This window comes from Sphaerodactylus townsendi, linkage group LG06 (genome assembly GCF_021028975.2).
Source record: "Sphaerodactylus townsendi isolate TG3544 linkage group LG06, MPM_Stown_v2.3, whole genome shotgun sequence".
Taxonomy (NCBI): domain Eukaryota; kingdom Metazoa; phylum Chordata; class Lepidosauria; order Squamata; family Sphaerodactylidae; genus Sphaerodactylus; species Sphaerodactylus townsendi.
The window spans coordinates 88,068,153-88,089,136 of NC_059430.1; the positions used below are offsets into that span (position 1 = coordinate 88,068,153).

A 20,984-nucleotide genomic window follows, 5' to 3' on the forward strand; every position below is an offset into this window, starting at 1 on the left:
GCCCTCCAACCTCCAGGGGCTGGAGGGACAGCCAGGGAGTGGTCTTAGGAGGACAGCAGGGCTACCTAAGGCTGGCACAAGGCAGGAGGGAGAGGGACAGGGACAGGGAAAACAGTGTGTTCCTGGCAGTGCCATTCGCACCGCGCTGCTGGGAATGCGCTGTTTTCCAAAAACCTCCCTCCAGGAGGGAGGTTTTTGGAGGCAGCCTGACGCTGCCCTGGGGGTGGAGGAGGGGAGCCTGGTGGCCTGCACTGCCAAGTGCTTAGCAGTGCCGCCAGGCGAACGTGGGGGTTCCCCTGGGGACGGCATTTTGCCCCCAAAGCCGTGAAATGGTCTGCAAGGAAAGGGCCTGCTTGGCTGGGTAAGGTAAAGCTGCTTAGCTTTTTTATTGTCACAAAATTGCCTGTTTGTGCACTATCATAGCATGGAGGAGAAAATTGTGCAAATAAAGTGCAAATACAAAGCTGCAGTTAAACTTAAGATCCAAATTTGTTTTTGTGCTTTCTTCACTTTCAGCTCTGGAAGATCAAATCCTGACATTTTGTAAAAAAGGAACCAGACACAATCCTCTGCAAAAGATAACTGCTTGACGCAGCTGCCTCAGAGCAGTTGTTGATTCAGTGTTCAGACGTTATGATCACTTTAAGGATACTTTTTGAAAAACTGAGGTGTTTACATCCGACTGTCTTGTGCAATCTCTGTATTTATTTTACCTTTTTAAATTTTGTAAACTGTTTTAGCTGACATTGTATTTTATTTTGCAACATTGATATGCATTGAAAGGGTCAAAATGGGTATCCAGGTACTTCAGTGCCTGGTAATTGGTCATTCAAAACTGATCAAATTGCTTCTTTTTATTTTTTTTCCTTTGAAAAATGGAGCCCAGTACTAGGCTTTTATACTTCTGAAGTTCTCATTACAACAGTGTCATGCTGCCGTCTTACTGAATACATACTATAAAATGTTTAGAACATTTCATTGTGAACCACCCTTTTGGGGTAGTATCAAAGCACCAGCATATTGTTACAGTAGAAAGTGACATTTACTGTAAAGACAAGGCAGTAGGCCAGGTAGCTGAAATGTATTTATATATATATGTATGTTTGTATGGATGTATCCTAGAGCCAGCAGGTGTTATTATTGAAGTGATTCCTGGATTCTAAACATACTGAGCTGAAGTTTAAGCTTCACTGAACATGAGTAAGGTATTACATAGAAGGTCAACAAGTGCTCTTTGATAACATTTTTATTAGAGCAATAACTGTAAACTGTTATCATGCTGTAAGATATTTTGATAAAAATAGCTATAGTATTTATTTGAAACACTGGGCTGTTTGCACAGTTTTGACTGTGACGCTCAACATCTGCACTTTTATTGTTACTTTTAATAATGATCTTTATATATACTAAATGAAATATGTTATAATGAACTGTGGTGCAATAGTGTTACCTCTGAAAAGTGGATATTTAGAGTTACACAGAGAGAGAGATTATGTATGCTCAAAATAGTTGCTATCCATAGTACATTGTAGTATATGTGACTTATACCACACATGGAAAATAACAATTATGTGTCTGAAATAATAGTCCAAAAAAAAAAAAAACAGATTAAGTCCTGAATCTTTTCAGGTGATATTGTGATGTTGATATCAAAATAGACTTTTTTGGATTTCCAGGTTACAGTCCTTTCTACACTTTAAAGTAGATATATTGAACTTGGTGGACTTACTTCTGAATAAACACAGGTTCAGGTTGCTACATTGTGATCCTCGCTTTCTAGCTTAGCCTGGTTGATTTCTATGGGATGGGAGAAGAAGTTTTAAAGGAATGAAACTCAATTATACCCCAATGCCATTTAATAGTAGTTTTGTTTTATTTATTTTTTAGCAATTATAGGCAACAGTAGTTTGTTCTGTCCTTTCCAATAAATATCAGATTTTTAGTTTTGTAGTTAATTGCTCCATTTGAATTTGAATCATGCCTGTAGGGGAGTCATCTGGATGAAGAGATGGGGTATTGTGATGCATCAACTGCATGTTGTGTTCATTCAGAGAACCTTTGAGATGCCTCATTTACTTCAATAGTGTGGTCAGCTTTATATGCACAATGATATGTAGACACCAAGCTGCCTTTCCATTGAAATGAGTGGCATAGCCCACATGCACACTTGCTGTTGTGTATTTGTGGCAGTGCACAAGAGGATCTTGATTAGGGTCACCATACCTGCATAGGCAGATATGGTTTAGGCATGTTGTTATATCACTGTTCTGTGAAGCAGTAGCAATTCATTTTAATATGGCCAAGCTGGAAATCTTTTTACTTTCATTAGTTCATGCTATCCTGTAAAATCATAAGAGGAAATTATATTAAAAGGGACATTATACAGAATATTCTGCACTGGAAAGTGAGTTATGTTTACCATTCCCCATACCGCCTGCTTTGTGGACTCTAACAGTAAAAACCAAGCACCCTAATTAAAAAATTAGACAAACTCAAAATTATCATCAGACTTTCAGAATAATTGAGAGAGATCCTTAATTGTGTGGTATAAGGTATTTTATATATAAAGCAACACAAACATTTTGTATTTTATTTGTTGCTGTACTAATGTTTAATAATGACCAAAGTGCATTTTATTTTTTTCCTCCAAGGAATGTATTACCTGAGCTTTAAGAACATGCTGTGTCTAGTTTATGATGTAGAAATCTTTGGCTCTGCTTTCTGTTCTTCTTCCTCTATTGTCTGATGATGGGGTTGTGTTTAGGAATAAAGTATGTTTTATATAATTTTTTTTCCAATACGGTACATACCTACGCAGAACTAAATTTTGCACAGAATATATTTTAAGGAAAAAGTACAGCGGGAATCATGTAATGGTAAAAGATGAGTCTTCATTTTAAGTGAAAATATTTTAGCTGTAAATGTTAAGTGAAAATGTTGAGGTGAAAATGTTGAGGAGGAGTAATAATTTGCATTGGAGATAGAAGATAGATGTATTTACATTATACCTCAGCAACTAGCAATAGGCTAGATTGTTGCATTAACTATGTGACATCATGGGGAAATTTAAAATGAGATCTTGGTATATAGTAAAGTACCTCATAACAAAGACCGGTATGTTACCATTGTTGCCATTTTGTACATAAATGATGCAAGTGTGAACGGCTAAGAGTGTTTTACATCCCTTGTTTGGAAAAATAGAGGTAAGCAGAAATGTGACAGATCCTGTGTGTTAACTGTTTTTGACACATTTGTAACAAAGTGTGATCAGGCTTGGAATAAAACATTCTTTGACTGATAGTATAAATCAAGCCGTCCCCTGTGTTTTTACTATAAAATAATTTGCAGCAACTGATGGGAGCTGGGATGTATGGGATGGAAATCTGGCTTTGACAACAGTCATATGAAAGGGACCTGGGAGTCTTAATAGACCACAAACAGAACATGAATCAGTACTGTGATACAGCAGCCAAACAAGTACATGCCATTCTGGGCTGCATCAATAGGAGTATGGTGTCTAGATCAAGGGATGTAATAGTACCTCTCTATTCTGTATTGGTCAGACCTCACCTGGAATACGGTGTCCAGTTCTGGGCAATCAAGAAGGATTTTGACAATCTGGAATGGGTCCAGAGGAGGGTGACTAAAATGGCAAAAAGTCTAGATTCCATGCCCTATGAAGAGCGGCTTAGGGAGCTAGGTATAAGTGCCTATTTCTCCCTACTGGGCTGGGCATTTGTTGAATGTAATGTTCTGGTTTTCCTACATAAGCTACTTCAAGACATGCAGACTCTTGCCAGCTGTATAGTCTGCCCTGTAGTTTCCAATACCAAAACCAGCTTCTTATCATTTATTACAAATAAATGCTAGCTCCATTAAATTGTTGATGGATGTAAATCTGTACTAGCTCCCTACCCATCCCTGGTCACAATTCAAAAATGCTGGTTTACATAAAAGGTCTTCTGCAGCGGCTCCAAACAAGGATAGTTAAAGGACCACTGCCTTCCCCATGGTCCATCCTACCAGCTAAAATGTACCTCTCAAGTCCTACTCTGTGTCTGTCACTACTACTGAACAGAAAAGAATATTTGATATTTGTACCAAACATTTTCTGTGGGTATGCATTGCAAAGTAGTGGTAGCAAAAGGGTTTTTAATGATATTAAAAGGATTTCTTTTTTCTTTAGATAAAACATGTTCACTTTCAAAGTCTGTTAACAAATGCATCTGAGCATCATTTGACCTAATATAAACTTTTTTCCTATGCAGTAGCAATAGTCTTGTTTTATACTTGTTCAGTCCTTAAAAGTACTTCTTTACTAATAGCTCCCAAATGAGCTTAATCTGACATGTAATGAAAAATTATTTATGAAGGATTAGTTTGCTTCCTTTCTAACACAATTACAGTCCAAATCCAATGCCCTAGAGATATACAGTGAATTAAATGACTATTTCGCCCCGTTTCAGAAAATGCAGCTCAAAGGATGGAAGCCAAATATTAGCCTAATTTTTTTTTTTACACAAAAGGCAATAAGATGGCAGTAATTAAATTCACTCAACTGCTGTGGAGAACAGAAGTGACACAGGGTTTTTTTTTTTAAAAAAAATCTCTGCTTTATTACTGAAGAGATGAGGACTGGAAACTGCAAATAAATTACTGTCTACAATTATCTCTTTGTGATTTCTGTGTGTCCCACAAATAAACTCCATGTCTGTGCAAAGCTTTGATTTGAACTGTAGTAGCAGTAGTACCTCATTGTTCAGAGAGAGCCACACTTGATATTACATCAGCCCAAAGAGCTACTACTGCATGCCCTGTGTGCCTCACCAGCAACTACCCACATACTGTTAATAACAAATATATAACTACAACCTTTTAAAGAGACAGATTAAAATTACTTCTGATTATCACCCCTTTTGAACCTTAGCCAGCTATTATGTATCTAGAGCAGGGGTAGGGAACCTGCGGCTCTCCAGATGTTCAGGAACTACAATTCCCATCAGCCTCTATCAGCATGGCCAATTGGCCATGCTGGTAGGGGCTGATGGGAATTGTAGTTCCTGAACATCTGGAGAGCCGCAGGTTCCCTACCCCTGATCTACAGTAAAGGGAAGGGCTTCCCTCTCTGCTTTTTTATTTTCTCCACAGCATGAGGAACAGCAACTCAGATGAGAGTCTATGGTTGTCCAGGTTCCTGGAGGTGAGTTAGCTGCTTGTGGGGCAAAGGTAGAACTCCCAGCATCCTGTTGTGGCCAGCTTGCTTTTTTTCTGGGGTGGTGCTGTGGTGGTGATCATCACTATAGAGATCACATTTCCTCTCAAGTGCTTCTGTGTTTCAGATTGTTATGAGAAAACCCAGTGCTGTTAGCTAAGTGAATCTTCCAAATAGAGATGCATCATGAAGAAGGAACTTTGCTCATTGAAAAATCTAGACCCCCTCCCTTTGTACTTGTTTTGAAATGCTGTTGAAACCCACATGATTTGCTTCCAGAAGAGGTGTTTAAGACTGTAGTGTAAAGACTATTTCTGCTGACTGTGAGGTCATTTCCTCAACAACAAGGCTTTGGCCACATTTTTATTCCATTCTTAGGAAACTCAAGAGTGGGGCACATGATGCTCTTCATTCTATCCTCCCAACTGTTTTGTGAAATAGGTTAGACTTAGAGAGAGGTCACCCAATGATCTTCATGGTAGAATGGAAATGTGACCTCAGGACTTCCTAGTTCATTACATCATACAGGTGCTCTCTTGCAAGCTAAAGCAGGATCCTTTGAGTTGCCAAGCATGGAGGCAATGAGCATCTTCTCATACTTGGGATATTTACTCCTGCATAACCGAGAAGAAGGTCCAATGTAGTTGGAATGGCAGAAAGGCCAACCTAGCCAAGAACATCATATAGAAGGTTCTTTCCCAATATCTACTACCTGAAATCCTGGAGATGCACACAAAGCAGATATTCTACCACAGTTCCTTTACTGCCCACCTGGCAAAACTCTAGGCTAGAGCCTTCTTCACTTTATTCATTCATATATTTACTTTACCAGCTGAACATATTTACACAGTGGCGTTCCTGCCTAGGGACAGGGGGTACCCTGATGTTCCTTCCATTTAGTCAATGGGGCTGCAACATTTCTAGAGGTCATTTGTGTGTTTTTGAATTTTTTAAGTGTTTTTTAAGTGTTTTTTTCAATGCGTCCGGACCTGCAAAGGGAAGCGCATTTTTTAAAAGCCTAGCAGCACCAAAATTTCAGGGTACCATCCAGAGACTGTCCTGATCAGGGGTCCCCAAACTACGGCCCGGGGGCCAAATGTGGCCCCCTGAAGGCATTTATCCGGCCCCCCAGGCATGGCTGCTATGATGGCTCCATTCATGTGCAGTGGTGGGGGCTCGAGGAGGAGAGGAGGAACCGCCCCCACAGCCACCTGCTGATTGTAGTTACATGATGGCAATCCCCCCAAATCTCCACAATGAATTTTTTCTGACCCAGAGTTGGAAACCTTACATGTGTATAACTTCTGCTCTGCATTTCCCTCTTGGCTACTCCGTAGTAATGTTGCTCTCAGGCTGTTCTGTTCCTACTCACTCCCACCGGTGGCATCAGCCAGGCTGGCTTAATCGCTTCGCTGGCTGCTAGGGAGAAAGAAAGAACCCAGGGAAAGTTATACCTGATCCTGGGTTAGATGGAATGCTTCATTGGGAAAAGTTCTGCTTTTTTATTTTTTTACAGGGGAAAGGTATTCCATTGCCTCCTCTAGCACAATATTTAAGAGCCCACCCTTTACTTCTGACATACTTTGGTCACTGTTCTAAAATATGAACTGCATGACAAAAAAAGGCTGAAAAGGTGAAATCAAACATTTTACAATCATTTGTGCATAGGAGTTTGTTCTCATAGTTTTTTTTTTTAGTCCTGCCCTCCAACAGTCCTGAGGGACAGTGGAACTGGTCCCCTGTTTTAAAAAGTTTGGGGACCTCTGGTCCTGATAATACACACCTGAAGTTTGGCATGATAGCTTGGCTCCAGGGGAAGCAAAGTTATGGACCCCTTGAAAGGGATGCCCCTCATCCCCATTGTTTTCAATGGCCGAGCTAACTCTGAGATGGATAAGGGCTACTCATTTGAAGGACCATAACTTTGGGTCCCCTGAACATAACTTCACCAAACTTGGGTGGAGAATCACTAAGAATAGTTAATAGATGAGACTCTGAGGTGTCACTAGCTTTAAAAATACACCCCTTCCTGGCACCCCAGGAAATTTGCCCAAGATTCTTTGTTTTGCAGTGACTTTGCTCCATTGTAGCCAATGGGGAATTTCTTGAAGGTGTGTAGGCAGGCTGCACATTTTTTTGGCGAAGATAGAGGCACCAGACTTTCAAGGGGTGGCTCCAGAGGGCCTCCCTGGTAGTAGCATCCAGGCTCTTGAGACCTTTTGCTTCTGGGGGTTCAATTTTATGGCCCCTCAAAGGGGCTTATTTTATTTCCCTCATTCTGCACACATGAAAGCCTGTTGGCTGGGAGTTCTCTCAGAACTCTCTCTAACCCTCCCCCCCCCCCACTCCAGAAGCTAAAGCTCACCAAAGCTTGGATGCTATTACTCAAGGCCTCTTGGAGCCACCTTGAAGAAAGCCCTGGCGCCTCTATCTTCAAAAAATGTGCAGCCTGTTTCAGAAATTCCTCATTAGCTACAATTTACAAAGTCACTGCAGAAACAAAGAATCTTGGGCAAGTAGGCTTCTCCTGGGGTGCCTGGAAGAGGTGTATTTTGTAAAGCTGGCATGACGCTAAATTTTCCAGGGGTATCATCTGCCAACTATTCTTAAGATGTTACCTAAGTTTGGTGAAGTTATGTTCAGGGGGGACCAAAGTTATGGTCCCTCAGAATGGAGGTAACCCCCATCTCAGGGTTAGCTCCATTATTGAAAACAATGGGGATGAGGGGCATCTCCATTTGTGTGTCTGTAACTTGCTTCCCCTGAACCAGAAGCACTCAGCCAAATTGGGTGGTACTCATCATCAGGACAGTCTCTGGATGATGCTCTGAAAAGAATCATGGTTAACTGCTAGCTTTAAAAATGCACTCCCCTGCAGGCCTAAAAACACCAAAATACCCTCCCAAAAGCCCAAATACCTTGCATTTTACATTTGTTCATATTTGGGCAGGGACATAATCCGGACAATTTTTAACCCATCAGAAGCTCCTACATTTGCCCAGATTCCAGCCAAATCTGCTGTTTGTTTCATCTAAATCTCCCACCCCCCCTCAAAAAAAAAGTGATGCTGTTTCTTTAGGGTGGGGAGAATCCAGTTTCCTTTAGTCAGGCATCACTTTCTAATTTTGTTTTAACCGGGGACCCCAGATTCTCCCTTTAAAGGTAGATTTAAAAGAAGAATCTGAGGCTCCCTAGCTAAACATTCACCATTGAGAAAGTGATGCTGTTTGGGGGTGGATTCCACTGGAGGTGTTTTGTGAGAGATGATGCTGACATTTGTTTGGTAAATGTTTTGCTGGGGGTGATTTGTGAGAGATTTACATGCTTAATACCCACTTGCACTGGCTTGGAGTTGTTTCTCAGGCTAACAACCTACCTCATAGAGTTGTTGTGATTAGGAAATTAGGAAAAGAGTTGGTGGAGAGAGAGCATGTATGTTTTGATGGGAGTGGGAGGTGTTTTGTGAGCTGGTACAAAAAATCATTGTTTGGTCATGGTGGGGGAGGGTGGCCATCCATATGCTGGGGCGGGGGCAAACTCAGGTTTTGTCTCCGGGCGCCAGTTTGCCTAGGTACGTCCCTGTATTTACGTCCTTCCTTCCTTCCTTCCTTCCTTCCTTCCTTCCTTCCTTCCTTCCTTCCTTCCTTCCTTCCTTCCTTCCTTCCTTCCTTCCTTCCTTCCTTCCTTCCTTCCTTCCTTCCTTCATTCCTTCATTCATTCATTCATTCATTCATTCATTCATTCATTACTTGCTCGGCTTCCTTTATGCAATTTATTACTATACTTGCTTAATTGCTTGAGTGAATATACAAAAGTAAGCCAAAATGTATTGATATCTGCCTTAGCTATACTTTCATTCTGAGAAACTGGGATATAGATCCCCCAATTAGATAATAACTAAATTCAGTGAGTGAATGTGTGTAAGAGAGTGAGTAAATAAGTGAATACAGTAAGTAAAGTTCCCTTTCATTTCACTGGGAATTTTATCAGTGCTTTACTTAACTGGACATTATACAAAAATAAAACTCTACCATACGCCACCTCTTTAGATTAATTCTAAGAACCTTTTCTCCCAAGTAGCTAGATAAGCTCTATTTCCCCACCTCTTGGCCAAATGCTTCTGGAAACCTGCTAATACAAGGAGGAGGACAAGGAGGTGTTACATGCAAATTGTTTAGGAGCTGCTAAGTGAGGGGTTCCCATGTCTTCCAAAGTGAAACAATATGTTCAAAAAAATGCTGCCCAAGCAAATATTCTCTCTGTTTGATGCAGGAAAACCAGTTTTATAACCAGACAAACAGAAGAGACGGTGTAGCTCAAAACAGGGTTTTGTGTTGCTGTTGGTCACTACATGTGACAAAGACACAGGGTCAGAGGTGGGATGCAGCCTATTCGCACCTATTCAGTAGAACGGTTACTAAAAGTTTATCAGTTTGGAGAACCGGTTATTAATGATTAACTCCACTAGGGACAAGGGGGTAATCTCTGTCCCTGGGTACAACAAATCTCGTCAAGTGGGGGATGCAAAATCATCCCCAGGGCCCCCTGCGGCCCCCCTGCCCCCATGGCACCCTCCATGTGTGTATGAACAGTATGAAATAATACAATATATAGTAATTCTATTTTTTTTGTTCATTGATATAAAGGTTGGACAAATATTATAGGTAAAGATTTTTCATTTACTTTTTTCCCCTTGAAATTTATATTGTAAAGAGAGGAGTTTAAACTACTCTTTTAGATTAAGGATTTTTGATCTCTCCCTCTGTTAGTTTTCTTTCAAGTGGAATAGATAAAGTAGTTATAGGAATCTGAAGGGGAAGCAGAAAGTATGGAGGGAGGGAAATATGGGAAGGAGGGAGGCAATATAGGTTGTTTTAGTTGGGGTGAGAGAGAGAGACAATTAGATATGTTTGTAATATGTTAACAATTGTAAACAGTTTTTGGTTTCTCTCCTCACTTATGCTATTATTTAAAATCAATCAATATAATTATATAAAAAAGAAATAATACACTACCTTTCAGTATATTGCTTTTTCAATACTTTAAACAGTCATTATTAAATCTAGCAGTGGGGCGAAGGGGAACTGCACCTGGGGCGCGTGCGCCCTGCGTCCTTGCCACAGCCCCGCCCAGGAATGCCCCGCCCCAAATGCCTGGCCACGCCCCCATCATGCCCCGCCCCATTCCCTTTGTCGCTACGCCACTGTTTGAATCCCACCACCATCGGAACCTGTTACTAAAATTTTTGAATCCCACCACTGCACAGGGTTAAATCATTAAGGTGGTGTAGCATACCTTGCATCTTGCAAGGAAGATGGGAATGCAGAGGATTTCCACATGTGCCTCTTACATTTCCAAGTAGTGAAAAAATCCATAGTAATGTAATGTGTCAATGGGAACCAACTCAATCTTCTTGAGTGTGCAGAGTACTTTCCCCCTCTACCAACCAATTACAACTTACAAATTAAATTAAATGGCAATACTTTTATATTGGAGAGTGGCGCAGCTTGTCTGGCATGTAAATAATATGTCCCTATCATTCTGTGTCCTTATGGAAATAATTAAGGCTTTGATGTTTGTAAATTTCTCAGTTTGACAGATTGGTCTGATAAAATCTTAGGCTGATCATGGTACATTTTCCTCCCAGCACCGCCAGATGGCACTATGACCTAGCAAACATCTACATTGGATCGCTTTCTTAATCATGGATTCATAAGAACATGTTCTTTATTATACTGAAAGTTATCACCACTATTTATTTGTTTCTGGACATTTTAATAGAAATTTAACTAAATTCTAATTTTATAAGTCCACATTTTCATAATGTTTAAATCTTTCCTCTGCTACTGCAACAGTCTGGAAGATGGGAGAAAGATGCAAGCTCCTCTGGATCCCATTGGGGGAGAAAGTTAAAATATAAATGAATGAAGTAAATACAACAATTATTAAAATGGAATGAGATTAGCACCACAGCCTTCCAGTAAAGAATATTTTGTATTCAGTGGTAAGTCTGGGATCCTTTCTGGTCTGGGAATTCTGTAGCAAACCTGGACCAGATGTGCATCCTGTCTCTGGACAGGAAGCATGCAATATAATCTCTGTCTACAGTGAGCAGTTTGGATAGGTTGCATATTGCAATGAAGATGGGAACATAGAGGATTTCCACATGTGCCTCTTTTCTATCTCTGACCTCCCAAAACCCTACCTAAAAACTTACATTTCCAAGTAGTAAAAAAATCCAAAATAAATTGCAATAGCATCCCACATTTTAAAATGTTGACTGCTTAAAGAATAAACACACACACACACCCATACCAACATTGCACTTCGTTTGCAAAGTAGAGGTATCAGCTAAGCATCCTTATACAGCAGGCATTCCAGAGTGAAACTACAAACCATGTAGCTCTTACTTGAATGTTATATAAAATAACAGCCATGTGACTTCAAGTTTTGTAAATGAAGATGTTTCATCAAGATCATATATCCCTAAGGAGATTCCCTTTTGGGCCTTCCAGGAGAATTCAGCTTTAGAGAGTGGCTCAACTCACAGAATCTGCAATGAAGCACCTGGCTTAATTTCATAGCCAAAGACTTGACATTCTATAGCAGAACAAGTTTGGGGAAACAGGGTCACTACTGAGCATCCATAGTACTGTGGGTGGGGTGCAACTGGGAAGGCGGGAAAACATGGGTGGATGGCAAAGGTGCTTAGCCCTTTCTTTGCTTGTCCCTTCCTTTATAGTTCCTGGCCCAGTAGAGTTTCCCGTTTATTTGGAAAGTCCAGCTAAGATAAGAAGAGGTGAAGCATTCCTTTCCTGCCTCTGCTGCTTCTCAGCTTCAAATCACTCCTCTCCCCTGTCATTTTTTATATATTTGAGGGTTTTCTAGATCCTGAACTGCTGGTGGATATCTAATGTAACCCTGAAGTTGTCCAAGAAATGATGGTCAGAGGAAATCAGGCAAACTTGCTCATTTCCCTTCATGTAATTTCAGTGTGATCATGGATGGTATGCTGAAAAGTAACAGAACAGAGCCAGCTGTGTGCCAGCTCTTACGGCCACTTTTGAGGAGTTTACCTGTGCCTCACAACCATTTGGAGCAGTATCTCTTCATTATGTGAAAGCTGGCACTGGCAATGTGAAGGCAATCTGTACAGGACATCAATAATATAACTTGTAATGAGTTACATGAAAGTAAGCTGATGAGCATCCTCAGCAAGCTGCTTTTTGTTGTTGCTTGTTTACATACTTTTGTATGTGGGGATGGGCAGAAGTCTCTGTTACAAAAATTCACCTCCAAACTGAACCAGACTGCAGAAGACTACAATAGCAATTGAGCTTCCCTAGGCATTCAAATATATAGGGTGTCTGGAGCTCAGCTTTCCACATAACATGACCATTGATCCACTGGAGTAAGTGACTTTCAAGACTTTGCATCTCAGCTCAGTCAGAAACTATCTGAATACCTTTAAACCGCATATGGGAAGGGCCCCTGTGTGAAATAATACCTCTTTGTAATGATGCACTTCAGAGTAAAGAGGAAAAGATACTTTGAAGAAGCCCTAGCCCTTTATCATGGTGGTATAAGAGCTATTGTACATTGCTTTGTCATGCACCACATGGACAGAAATATGAAGACCCAGATGTGTGTGTGTGTGTGTGTGTGTGTGTGTGTGTGTGTGTGTGTGTGTGTGTGTGTGTGTGTGTGTGTGTGTGTGTGTGTTCCTGTTTCATGTTTTCCTCTGAGGACTCTTTCAATTTTTCAAATGGAAAAATTTAAATTTTTGAAGAACACTGGGCAGGTGGGCAGGGAGAGAAGAAGCCATGTAACCATAATATGATATACCACCAGTTGTCCAGTGTAAAAAAGTTGCTGATAACCAGACTATGAGCCCTTGCGTAATTTGATTAGGATACTTACATTCTACTCTTAGGAGATGTGTCCTGTAAGGTATAAAATTGTGGAGTGGGTTTCAAAAATGTGATGGAAAGTGGGGGAGGTGCTTTAATTGCTGAAATTGGAGGTTCCTGAATTATACATAGCCGTAAATTACACATTTCAATCTGGAAGTTATTCCCTCAGTAGCAGGGAGGTGTATGCTTATTGCATAGCAAGGATAGGTTACCATGGAAACAGCCAAGCACTGGCATGAGCTTAGGAACATGTAAATTGCTGTTGCTCCAACATGGCATCACTTCCAGCATGATCCTAGAAATGACATCATCACCTTGGTGTGATTCTCCGGAATTTCTCTGTTTGTATTGGAAATGATGTTGCACCTTTGAACTGACAGGCTGTTTCCAGCATTTCTGTCACCCCATGAGTAGTGTGCGTGTGTGCGTGTGTGTGTGTGTGTGGGGGGGTGTTGGGTGGCTGTCAGGCTGTCAGTGAAATACCTGGCAGCCCTTAGTAAGGGGAAAGGACTTAAGTACTTGCAGACTTGGCATTCAAAGAAGGGAAGGGTTTAGATGTGGCCCAAAGCATTATTTCTCCACAGTTAGAGGCTGAAAAGTGCCTGGATATTCTCAGGGTCTTTGGCCTTCTGTAGTGTAGTACTTCTGTGTCATCAGTGAAATGCTCCTGAGCATTATTATACATTTTCCAGTCCTTTAGTCTTAATCCCAGATCTGCGGGGAGATGAGGACAGCACCTTGATAATGGTTATTCGCAGACGGGTAAATGACATTCCATATATTTGCAGAGGAATACATTCTTTTGCTCAGGCAAATTACTGCCTGGTGGGTGGAAGTTCATGATTAGAAGCAGATAAGGTGAGCAAAACTGGCACTTTCCCATGGCTCCATCGAAAGGTCACACTCAAATAGGTGAGACAAACACAAAATAGTATGTACATTTTACTCTGCCTACTTGCCACTGCAGACATTAAAGAGGAGAGAAACACAGAAGAAGCAAAGTCCCCAGAGAGAACAAGGGATGGAACACAGTTGATGAAAATGAATTTGGTCAGGAAAGGTTAACTTCTGTTTGTCGTGCTGCTTCCCATCTCCCATTCTTTCCAAGATAATCGGTGTGTGAGTGTTGTTTCTACATAAAGAGCTGGAGGCTTTAAAACACGACAGCTGGGAATTTAGGTGATGGCAGGATATATTTAAGGTGGATATTGCCCCTTTGTGCTCTCCTGCAGACCTAGTAAATGCACATCATCACTTATCAGTCTGGACGTTTTGGCAAACTACTGAAAACAAGGCTATCATTCCATCTAGTGTAACTCTCAAGTTGTGACCTGGAAGAGGAGGAGTGAACAGATGAGATGGCAGCTTGATTCTAGCCTGTTGGTTAGTGTGTTATAGCTGCCTGCTTTTTATTATCTATGTATTTTGGGCAAAATTAACACTCTTTCTGTAGTGAAATGATGCATTCCTCCTTTACCATGGATGAATGGAACAAGTATTTTTTTTTGGTAGACATCACTCCCAAAATCAATTACACAGTATAAACAGTTGGGAAAAAAGATTCTTGGATATATATTTTATTTGAGTGGTTTAGAATATCATACAGTAAACAAGATTTCTGTAAAAGTTAATTTATCCATAGTGGTGCGTTTCATAAAAATAGTTGCTCACTTACAGCCTTTCTGTGACTATTAATACATGGAATTATATTTATAGCAATAGAGCTGTACAAGGTAAATTCACAGCTAACACTACACAGAAATATTATCTGGAATGGGTTTAGATGATGTGCCATCTTCACAGGTCATCAATTACAGCTGCAGAAAGCAATTACTGCACAAGGAGTCGCTGGGAACTGTGCAAATTGGAGTTTATGCAAGCATAATCTCAATTGTTTTCTGTTCTTTATATCTATGAAATAACATAGTTGAACGTGCATTTATAGTAGGGGAATAATGTCCCAAAATTTGAGATTTAATAAATTAACGGCAAATTATGACAAATGTCTAGGCTGGGGAATAAAGATATATCTATAATTTTTAATTAAAAACTCTATATAATGTATCTTGTAAACAGCTACATATATTTGTGCTTTCTTAAAAAATTATAATGGGAATACCTCTTAAAATACACATTTTGTTTCAAAGGTACAAAACACTTTCTCTAGTATTTTCCAACTAACTTTGATTGAAGGACGTCTCTGTAACTCCTGGAGGAAAAATACACTCCAGTAGCTCTCTCTAATAAATGGTCGGTGAGGACTCATTAGATGCAGATTTCTTATACTAAATCTCATCTTAATGGCTAACATTCCACCACCTCCTCACACTCTTCTCCAAATCAAAACTTCCACTGATCTTCAACAGCAACTGGATTTTTGCCAGTTGCTGAGCAATGTATTTCCAGGTCTCATGAGAGGTTGCCCAAATAAAATTTTTCAAGTGTCACAGTTTTTTTTTTACTTTGAAACAATAACAATTGAGAAGTTCTTTTTAATTATTATTCTGTTTATTTTCTGATGATGTTGCTAGAAAAATAGCAAACCTCTCAGGGACAAGGTAATGAGTAATGGAGCTCATTGGAGAAATTGTACCTCATCAGCATGGAATGAAATGTTCTCATGGCACTTGAGATTTGGACATTAAATGCTAGTTAAGATATAAATAGAAATATGGCAGGAAGTGAGCCAAATGAATACACGAGACCTTTTTTTGTGGGACCTGTATCTTGGAATTCTTAGAATGTGATCAAGAAGAAGAACTGAAAGGTATGATGTTATTAAAGGAATAAGGCTGATACACTTTTTAATGCCTGCAAGAGACGGTTCTGAAAGGATTGCATTTTTCAAGCATTGTCCTTTCCTCATAGTGGCAACAACACATTACAGTTGTCCATGTGAGTAGTTGACACTTTGTGTGGTTTGTGGGATTCCCTGTGTGGGAATGGGAGACACCTGTGGTAAATTGCTTTTGAAGCTAGATTTGCAAATACCCTTCCCCCCTCTTTTCCCAACATACAGAAATATGGTATGTTCACACACAAAAAAAGGCAGTAGAAATGGTATCGCACCAGCTAATCCACCAGGATTTCTCACCTTGTTTCATGACTTCTGCTACTGGCTTGGGGGAGGCCCATTCCAAAGTGTTAACAGTGGAGACATGTCATGGGTGTACAATGTCAAACGCATCAAACCCCTGTCAGGATACGTTGAGAACAATTTTATTTACAACATTTAACTCAGATAAAAGATTCTCTTCTTTCAGCTTTGCTCCGTGCAGTTTTTATTTAAGGCGATGTTCCAGTTTGTGATTGCTAAAACTTCTTCCAGTTTCTTGATATAAAGTTTGAATGAAAATTCCAAGTCCTTCATGCAATGACAAACAACCTACTAAAGCTACACTGCACCATCTTTGTGGTTTGTCTGTCCTTCATATTATTTTGGTTTCTTCCATAGCTGCCAAAGTCTCTAAAATGAAACTGGAACTTGAGGATCACATTTAAATACTGTGTGACTACATGTTGCTTCAACTGATTAGACACTATGCATGTTGTCATGGAATTACACATTATTGTTTCTGTTTCTCAATGTTTTGAGCAATGGATGTGTGTTGTAGTTAAATAAATTAAAGTAAATCAACGTGAGACAGAAGTGAGTGAGGATGTTCTGCATCACTGAGAAACAGAGGGCAACAGTCGCAGATTTATCTGCTTGTAGCAGATGTGCTCGATTTTAGGACGCCAGGTAGCTTATTGGAGCCAGGAATCTTCCATGGTCCCGGCGAGACGGTTGCTTTCCGGGATGTTGAGTTGGTGCTGCATGTGTTAATGGAATGGAGGTGTCCCTTCCGTGGGAACTCGCTGGGCTTCCTGCCAGGTTCCTTCTGACTGTGGTCCATGTCACTTCCATGACAGCTGCAGCTATTGCTACTGTACGTCTTTGTAGCACCAGTGGAATCAAACTTGACGTTTTCAGGAGCTGCAGCTGATTTCTTCTCGGTGGCAACTGTGGCATTTTGATCTTTTGTGCTGAGAGAGCTTCCCCTTTTGCTTTCCTGCCACTTGGCTCTCCCAGAGAGTTTGGCATTGGTTCCAGCATAGCCAGGATCTCGTTCTCCAGTCTCGGCTATTGTGTTACCTTCCACTACTTTATTTTCCAATGCTGGCCTGCCGCTTTCACCAGTCTTACTCTGGCTTTCAGAGCTTCCTTTTCTGGAAGCTTCTTCATGCTTTGATCTATCTGCCTTTTTAGGACTTGCAGACTTCTCTGTCTGATCCCCTAACCTTTTCTTTTTGTGGCTGTTTGCTGAAAGCTCCTTTGGTTTTCTGACATCAGGTTCCCTCTTGATATCCCATGTTGATTCTGGGTGCATCTGGTGGGAAGGGTCAGAGGGTTGGACTAGATGTGATGAAGAAAATGGTGCGACAATGTCATCAAGGGAAATAGTTACTTCCGGCAGACCTGGGGAGGTGGCAGAGGGAGAACTCCAGGAGTTTGGTTCGTCTGTGGTGACCAAAAAAAGAACACAGTTATTTCTTCAGCTGTTCCACAGAATATTTTTTTCCAAAAAATATTACAGTTCCTAATAGTTGAAGAGAAATTAAACTATGGATTTTTTAAAAGGCAAAAGTCTTAGGCCCCTTCCGCATGTGCAGAATAATGCACTTTCAATCCACTTTCAATGTAATTTGAAGCTGGATTTTACTGTGCGGAATACCAAAATCCACTTGCAAACAATTGTGGAAGTGGATTGAAAGTGAATTATTTTGCATGTGTGGAAGGCGTCTTAGCTAAGGAGGGCAAAGAAATAAGAGAAATAACATCAATTGTATCCAAGTAATAACCATTGACTTTGGAACTGTATAAGCAACTTTAAAATGTCAGATTCTTAGATGCAGGCTCAACTTTGCTACAAATACTGTCATATTATATGCTGCCAGATCCACCATTGGGCTTCATGACTAAAGCATAAGGTCAAATTCATACCAGCCTCTTTTATATTGTAATCCTGAAAAAAAGTACACTCAATTCTCTAAACATTTTGGATTTGTCTGCAGATTATGTTATTCCTAAGCAACCTTTCAGTGGTTCTGTCTGAACCACTGGAACACATTTTAAACATGGAACAGCATATGCAGGTGTAAAAATGTGTGATTGTCTCAAATAGACTATAACACTTGATGAATGCACATACTCTGTCTGATGTAGCCACAAAGAGACATCTAGGAAATGGTGGGATTTTGTTAAGAGCAAAAATAATGAAACAGATGCCTTTAGAATCATGCCAGTGATTGTCCAGAAAGCATGCCACATTTTAAAATATATTTAGCCATTGCTTTTTGTTTTATGCCAATAAAGGCTTGTGACTGACATTGCTTTTTGCAGGAATCCAGCCCCTTTTAATAAATACATTCACCCACCTTGGTCTCTTTCTCTTCCCCTTGAAAATGACCATTCATTTAATGTAACGGTCTACTTTTAGGAGCCCTATAGTGCAGAGTGGTAATCTGAAGTACTGCATTTCATCGGAAATTGGTTTCAAGTAGCTGGCTCAAGGTTGATTCAGCCATCTGCCCTTCCCAGGTTAGTAAAATGAGTACCCAGCTCACTGGGGGTAAAGTGCAGACTATTAAGGAATGCAGTGGCAAACCACCCCATAAACAGTGCCTAGTAAATGTCATGATGTCACATCACCCTATGGATCAGTAATGTCCTGGTGCTTGAACTTTTACCTTCTTAATGCTTTACTTGCTTTTTTCATCTATGATAGTGCATTCCACAACAAGGGAAAAAGGTATGAAGTACCTTCTGAATAGCCTCAGATATTTGTATATGAAGGACATAAAAATCTTCCTATGTACAGCTTAAAGGAGGGGATTCTAATGTGTTATATCTCAGAACAAAACTCTTTTTTTTTTTGCACAGATGCAAGACAAAGTGGGACTTCTGTGGGTCACTGTAGAAAGATCTAGAAATAATTCAATTGGGGTGAATTTTGTGAGCAATATCCTCTCCCTCCAATGTCTGGTGATATTTTCTTTTCCAGAAAGGATGTTTTTTCCAGATTCAAAAAAGACAAAGATGTCTACAGGGATGGGAGAAGGGGGGGGGATGTCATTGCCATGGCAACTGAATGACAAACTGTTTTGCCATACTGTGTTGCAAGAAGGAAACCACAGGAGTGTAGCAAAACAGAACTGTTCTGGAGGCACATGCCATTGGAATGCAGATCTCTACCAAAATGCTCATTTGAGGACACACCAGAAAGCTCTTAATGGATTACGTGCTTGAATGTGCACTGTGATTCTCACTCCACCACAGAAACACAGTGATGGCAGTGTGTTTCATTCACCCTCATAGCCAAATCTATTGACTCTATGCCATCAACACTTTCTTTATGCAGTCTCTGACTGGCTGAGAACGGCTAGTGAAGAAAAAGAAACAAAAAAAAATTCCTAGCCTCACAAGAATTATGAGTCACATCTTTCAACAGAGGTTATTAGGAGGGCAGGATGAAATAACTTCGATATAAATAATTAGCCAGCAGTTCAGTGCTAATTTCACAAATTATATTCATTCTTCTTATATGCAGCACATTTTAATTATTTGAATTACTGTTTGAATATACAATCTCCATTTTAAACAAGGTGTTGTGCAAAAGACCCTGTGATGGACTGCTCAGTCAGAGAGCCTGAAAAGCTCTGTCTAGAGCCAGGATGTTTACATATCAGAGTGGGGAAATAAACTCCTTAGGAACAAGGAAGCAACCTGATTAGATAACCCTCACCTGCAAGTAGCAGCCAGATGACTCAGAAAGGGAGGTTATCTCTCTGACAGAAAGAGTTTTTGTAGGCTTTTGGATTTTGATTCCTGAGAGAGAACATCTATTGCCTTAACTGTGTGTTAAAACATATCTGCTCTGAGAGTGTATTTCATTGTGAGCTGAGGAAGCAAATAATACCCAGACAAGGAGAATTGGTTGTTTTATTTAGGGGGCAAGGCTAAGGTGCAGTTGCTGAGACACAAGCAGCCATAAATATAAACAGGGACAGGGATAGATCTTCTGGGGTAGAAGAATTCCTGAACCAGTTAGTACAGGAATATATACATTAGGTGAATCCTGTCTGGTGTATTAGGGTTTTGCTTTAAGTTTTACCTCAGGATGGAGATTTATGTTTGAGTTGGGTAGCTAACAAAGTCAAGGCTGTGTGTGTATACTGTGAAAGGATACCAGACTGTTAGGACCCAAGGTCTGTGTTAATCCATATGTCAGTGACATCGGTAATATTAAACTGTACCATCGGAAGTAAATGCCTCTAGAACATCTAGGCAATTAGAATGTATAAAGTCTAATTAAGATCTGTGGCAGTGCCTGAAAACTGAAATCTAAACTGAAGTTGTTTATATATTTATTTCCTGCCTATTTACCATCCATTTAAGATTTCTGCTATCCAATCTCATCTGTTTAATAAATTTTACTTCCGTTTGTTGAACCTGCCTCATATTCTTTGGTGCCTCTAAGGGTGCCTTTGGTGCCTTGATAAGGCACCAAAGTTAGAGGGCTGGGAAGTTATAGGGTTGGGAAGTTATAGGGCTGAGAAATAGAGGCCGTTTCTGCACGGCCCCCTCGCGCCCCCACGCCGGCAGAAGTTCTGTCGGCGTGGAAGGCGGAAGGCTAGCTCACCACGCTAAGCCGTCGCGAGCTAGGCTAAACGGAGGCAGGCAGATAGGCAGAGGCTGACTCCGCGACGGAGCCGCCTTGTGCCTTCGCCAGCCCCACTTGCAGTCCCCCTGGAAGCCGCCTGCGGGCGTCAGTATCCCACTTCATCGCTGCCCTCCTCACCCCTGGAAGAGTCGGAGG

The 20,984-nt window shown here is 40.6% G+C and overlaps 2 protein-coding genes across 13 annotated transcripts in view; one reads left to right on the forward strand and one right to left on the reverse strand.

Moving 5' to 3' along the window:
• PHTF2 (putative homeodomain transcription factor 2) overlaps positions 1–3,307 on the forward strand; it is a 100,931-nt gene extending 97,624 nt beyond the window's left edge. For all 5 annotated transcript variants that reach the window (XM_048499460.1, XM_048499461.1, XM_048499458.1 and 2 more), the window contains one exon: positions 517–3,307. In XM_048499460.1, the coding sequence (XP_048355417.1) occupies positions 517–537 (21 nt within the window). In that variant the 3' untranslated portion in view covers positions 538–3,307. The remainder of the gene's footprint in view (positions 1–516) is intronic.
• Positions 3,308–14,686: 11,379 nt separating this feature from the next.
• The window catches only part of MAGI2 (membrane associated guanylate kinase, WW and PDZ domain containing 2), a 251,122-nt gene continuing 244,824 nt past the window's right edge, over positions 14,687–20,984 (reverse strand). For 6 of the 8 annotated variants that reach the window (XM_048499934.1, XM_048499932.1, XM_048499933.1 and 3 more), the window contains one exon: positions 14,687–17,626. In XM_048499934.1, the coding sequence (XP_048355891.1) occupies positions 16,827–17,626 (800 nt within the window). In that variant the 3' untranslated portion in view covers positions 14,687–16,826. The remainder of the gene's footprint in view (positions 17,627–20,984) is intronic. The other 2 variants (XM_048499937.1, XM_048499939.1) reach the window with 2 other exon arrangements.